Here is a 5,661-nt window from a genome sequence, read left to right as displayed (position 1 = left end):
GTCCGACTACAACTTTCTACCCTCAACGATCAACACTTTTCCAAACTAAACCGAACAACATAAAAATCCAAGAATAACTTAGACTATACCCCTGCATGCAACCAGAACTTGGTTTGCATGTAACAAAGGAACGAACGGCTGAGGGTAAGGAACTTACCAGTTTCAGAACTCGAAGCTGTTCGGTTCAAATTGAAGCTTGGGACGCCGGGAGTGCTTCTACGGTCTCTGAATGATGATCGGAGAAGAAAAAGAGTGAGTTTTGTTAGAGAGAAGGGAGGGTTCTCTAGAGAGAAGAAGGAGAAATGGAAAGTCAGAGTTTGGAAAGGAGAAGGTGCATGTAGAAGAGAGTGGTTACGAGTTTTCAGAAAATCACTTTTGTTTTACCCCTCTGCCTTCCACTATCTGATTTTCGAAACTTTGCTGGTTGACACCTGGCGTCCGCTCAAAGGGGTTTTGGGTGTTTTTAATGAGATTAGACAGGTGGGGTTTGGGTGGGGTTTTCCGAGGTCTGACACCTTACCTCTTGAAGACTTCTTTTGTAGACCTTGAATCAATTTTCACAAGACTTGCAGTACCTTGGCTTTCTTTCACTTTCGATACGTGCTGGACTCTCTTCTTCTTTTGATGACCAAAACTTCCTCCCTTGATTTCCTCCGTGCAGCATTTTTTTTTTCAGCCAAGTCTTGCTTCCCTACGTGTTATGCTCCCTGCACGGTGAAAAATGAAAGCAAGGGGTCCTCTATGCTTTTCCCTAAAGGCTAGGGAAAATGAATATCTTAAAGTTGCACTTCCACTTTCTACTTCAGCATAATGAATGCACCATCATTTCAAAAGAAGACAAAAATGACAATTGTGCTGCTCTCCATTTGCCAAATACAATAATCAACTTCTTCCTATGGGGCGGCTGGTGCTTCCAAGCAATAATTGTGCTTCTTAAAAATTTCAATAATTGAATGACCCCATCTTCTAAAATATACATATATATATATATATATAAATATATATATATATATATATATATATATATATATATATATATATATATAGGATCTTACAGAGACGACCGACCCGCTCGGTGTTTAACCTGTTGCTGCGTTATTGCTTGATGATAGACCGTTCGGTCTTATGACAAGAAATTGAATTTAGGATAAAATTAAAAATAGTGTTCAGCAATTATAATCTGACTGAAATAAACAAGTCAACAAATTTTAACTAAAGTAAAATTTGAGGTGAGTCGCGTTGCTAGTGTTAGGAAGGACTTTTCATCACTTCTAGTCGATAAACCTCAGGATTGTGCGGTCAGAGCTATGGCTGCGGCTGCGACTCCGCCTACATTTCCGTTCCTGCTTTCTATGTGGCCATTCGGTATTTCTTTTTGGAGGCCTTGATGAGCTTCTTATCCGCGACCGATCCGTCTTTACATACTTACGGAGATGACCCTCTCGGATAAGCTGCTCGATACTGTTTTTTAACGTGGTACATTCTTCTGTGGTGTGACCATTATTTAGGTGATACCGAAAGGTTTTTCCCTTGTCGGCGTCCGTAGGAGAATATCTCCGGTGGAGTGTGATCAAATTGGTGGCAAGAGCTTCCTCTACAACCTTTGCGCGAGGTGCATTAAAAGCCGCAAAGTGGTTAAACTGGTAACGCGAGGGAAGTTTTTCTGGGGATGGTCCCCGTTATTATGGAACGATCGTTTTCCCTCTTTTTTGTTCCCGTCGTTCGTCTCCTGCTGCTGCTTCTTCCGTGACTGCGTGATGTCCTCTACCCGAATAAACTTTGCCACCCTATCCTGGAGTTCCTCCATGGTTTTGGGGGGCTCGGCATATATGTCCTCCGAGAAATGTCCCGGTCTCAAGCATGAGGGTAGATTGCTGATAATAAAGGAATGGCCAATATCCTTTATTCGCCGAGCGGTTTCATTGTATCTTTTCATGAAGGACTTTAGAGATTCGTCCTTCTCCTGCTTGGTGTTGACGAGTTCTGCTGGTGTCAGGTCCTGCATTCGGCTGGACGCGTACTGCTGTCTGAAGAGGGATTTCACCGTGGCAAAGCAGTCTATTGTACCTGGAGGAAGGGTGTTATACCACGACAGTAAGTTTATATTTTTATTTCTGTTTATATTTTTATTTTTGTTTATATTTTATTCGGCTTATGTCAACTTAATGTCCATAAAACAACTTATAAATACAAAGCCAGGACGGCAAGCCAGGAGTCCTATTCACACTCACATTTACATCAATAGATTGTTTATATCCAAAAAGTATCCTAATAATTTTGATCGTTCGGCCTCTGGGTATTGGTAGAGTCTGAAAAGTGGGATCGTTGGATTCTTTCTAATCCTACGGTGCGAAATGATCAGTGGTTACATCAGCTTTCCCCTCAATAATGTGAAAGGATTTTCTGAGGAACCCTGGTTAGGGCAACCGTCATTTCTACTTCATCGCCTCGACCAACTTCTTCATTTCTCCTTCTCCAGACTTTCCTTTGACATTTACATACAGGTAACTCATGGACTCTTTTTCCAATTCAGATTGTTCCCCAGCATTTGTTGAGAAAAGGCGGAGTGGCAACCAAGCTGGCGCACCAGAGGGCTTTCGGAATAGGGCTCAGTGTGAGGTTGTCTCCATACTTTATGGTGAAAACGCCTTTGTCTATGATGGTGTTGCGGTGGAGGAGCCCGAAAATCTTCGTTCCTCTATCGGGAGTAACTATGAATGGGCCTCTCGAGATGTAAGTGGATTCCCTAGTATTTTCGATAGTAGGGCTGTGTTATTGAATTGGGCAAACGATAATTGTATTCTTAGAAATCTCAGCTATGGCTCCTGTGTTAAATTAGTTGCCTGTGGGGAAAACGAGAGAGTCTTCTATGGTAAAGAGAATTCTAAAGACGATTTCTTCTATGTTTACTCTTATCTGTTCAACGATATGTACCTTAGGTTTCCTCTAAATGTTTTTCAAATGGATGTCCTGAAGACTCTGAATGTCGCCCCCACACAGCTACATCCAAATAGCTGGGGGTATATACAGGCGTTCGCGGTTATGTGCCAAGCCTTGGCCATTAATCCCACGGTTGCCCTGTTTCTTTATTTTTTTAGGACCCGGCCGATCGGAAAGAGGGGTTGGGTTTCTCTAATTACTGAGCCTGGGGACGCAATTTTGGAATTATACGCCCAATCCTTTAGAGGTTTCAAAAAGCAGTTTTTTAGAGTGTCTATCACTGAATCAGGTCGCTCGTTCTTTTTTAACGAGGATAGTAGCTCCAAGTTTCCCTTGTATTGGACCCAGAACCCTAGGAAGCTTACCTCTTGGCCGAAAGAAGATATGACTGATATCGAGTTGGAGGCTCTGAGTGTTATAGCTGGGTTGCCTCGCCCCTTTTCCTCCAGAAAGATTATCAACTGCCTCGAGCATGACGATATGAAGTCGAGGGTATTGGGTATGTTCTTTTACTGAGTGCTCTGAATTTTGTTTTTGCATCATTGACTTGGTATTTGTTGTGTTCTGTTGCGTATAGCTGTTATGGGTAAAAAAGCTTCTCTTGACTGGTTTGCCGCTGCTGATGCCAAGAAGAATAAAGGGGGATCCTCGATCCTGACGACTGTCAAGAATCCTATTCATGTTGATGACGAGCGGCCACCTCCCGAACGGCCGCTTTCAAGAAAACGAAAGATTATCACCGGTGGAGATTCGAAAGCTTCCGATAAGAATAAAGGGGGAACCTCAGCCTTGAGGACTATCAAGAATCCTATCCATGACGATGATGAATCGCCACCTTCTCCCGAACGGCCGCTTTCAAGGAAACGAAAGGCTGTCACTGGTGGAGATCCGAAAGCTTCCGATAAGGGGAAGAGTATTGGAGGGGTGGTCGACCCGCATGCCGATCGCGACATTCCGAATGGCATGTGGGATGCGGCCTTTAACCTTGGCCATAAGATCGAGTTCAACTTTGATTTGGCTGAGCAGAAAGTCATGGAAAAGACTTCTGAGCAAAAAATGGCAGATTACTGCTTAGAATTCGCATGTCGTGCCGCGGCGGCTGCCTGGAACTTAGCGTATGCCTCCAACCGAGGTAACTTGGTCACCGAGCTTGAGCGTCTAAAAACCGAACACGCTAAGTGTGAGCAACAGCGGAAGGAATCCGAGAAGATGATAGTGAAGGGTCGGGAGATAACGGAAAATCTGCAGAAGGCTAGCGTTGAAATGAAAAAGGTCAACGAACGGCTTGTAGCTGATCTGGAATTTTCAAGGAAAGAGAATGAGCAGTTGAAGAAAAGCTTGACAATTTTGACTGCCGAGAGGGAGGCCTTGCGCCAGACCATTACTGAAAACCAGGAGTTGCAGGATGAGATGACTGATGCTATCATCCTGGAACATACCAGGGGCTTTAAGAAGGCGCTAAGGCAAGTGTCCTATATTTTGAATGTCTGTACTGAAGGAGTCAACTTCGACATTCGGAAGGACGTTTACCAAGGAGAGTGGGTTCCGATAGACGTCATTCCTGCCGGGGCATTTCCAGATGACGAGCCTGCAGGGACGCCCACCGAGGCAATGGCAACAGAGGAAGCTGCTCGAATCGAGACACCCGAGGGGAATTCAGGGGTTCCTGCTGTCGAGGATGCCCCCGTCTTAGACCTTGTATAGAATAGATTTAACTTTTAGACATTCTGTTATTTTGTACTTATTGTTCTTAGGGTTGTTTGCTGCGTGTATGTCGTCATTTGGTACTTGTCTTGAAACTTTATGTTCTTATACTTGAATGTTTATAGGATCGCTGTACTTGAATGTTTATAGGATCGCTATACTTCATTGTTTATATGATGAGTGCCTTTGTTGACGTTTATATCGCCTCGTTACATGCGTGGCCCCTAGGGATTTCATCCCTTAGTTGGATGCGTCCGGATGCTACCTATCCGTCAACGCAATCGGGTTCTCGTGACCCTAGGAATTACATCCCTTAGTTGGAGTGTCCGGAAGCTGTCTTATCCGTCAACGCGATCAGGTTCTTGTGACCCTGGTGTGGAAACCTTTTCCATTGATTGGGTGCCTCAGCACGAACGGTTCTCTGTCGCCCGCTCTTGTAGTCTGTATGCAAGATGTGATTATCTGCACTGTAAGACTATCAAAAGTCCAGACCGTTCGGTCGAGGTATAACTGCTTTAAAGTCCTGTGATCTGCTAGATATATAATATCAAAGATATAATTGCGACCGATTGGTCGAGATGTAACTGCTTTAATGATCCGCAAGATGTATAATATCAAAGATATAATTGAGACCGATCGGTAGGATGAACTTGCCCATGCCTTAGTCCCTTGTGACCTGTTTGATAATATCCAAATATATGCTAGATCGTTCGATCTTTGATTGGACATTTGAAGTATTCATATGAGGATGTGTCATAGGTATAGATGCCCTATTGTCTTCAGTCCTGCAAAATAAAATGATTGTATTGTATGACATCACTCGGAAGATTTTAAAGAAAAGATAAGGTGATCGGTTGAGAATCAGCTTGGCTCTTTAGCTCTTGGTTCGCAGAAAGTTATTTTGACATTAACTTGATTGGCTATGACGTCGGATGGCCAAGTAAGTAAAACCTGTTCGGTTTCAATTCTTTGATAGTTTGTGCTTATTTCAACCTGTCGGAAGTATTAATTTGAATC

The 5,661-nt window shown here is 43.5% G+C and overlaps 1 protein-coding gene across 1 annotated transcript; it reads left to right on the top strand.

Annotated features, from left to right (window-relative positions):
• Positions 1 to 1,277: 1,277 nt before the first annotated feature.
• LOC148200010 (uncharacterized) lies at positions 1,278 to 4,816 on the top strand. The gene is made up of 3 exons (XM_088113624.1): positions 1,278 to 2,094; positions 2,534 to 3,439; positions 3,518 to 4,816. Exons 1-3 carry the CDS (start codon positions 1,758 to 1,760, stop codon positions 4,642 to 4,644), a joined length of 2,370 nt encoding a protein of 789 aa, XP_087969750.1. The 5' UTR covers positions 1,278 to 1,757; the 3' UTR covers positions 4,645 to 4,816.
• The last annotated feature ends 845 nt before the right edge of the window (positions 4,817 to 5,661 follow it).

This window comes from Vigna umbellata, chromosome 4 (assembly GCF_029865625.1).
Source record: "Vigna umbellata cultivar VRB3 chromosome 4, Vumbellata_1.0, whole genome shotgun sequence".
Classification (NCBI taxonomy): Eukaryota; Viridiplantae; Streptophyta; class Magnoliopsida; order Fabales; family Fabaceae; genus Vigna; species Vigna umbellata.
This window is presented reverse-complemented; position numbering and strand designations above follow the sequence as displayed.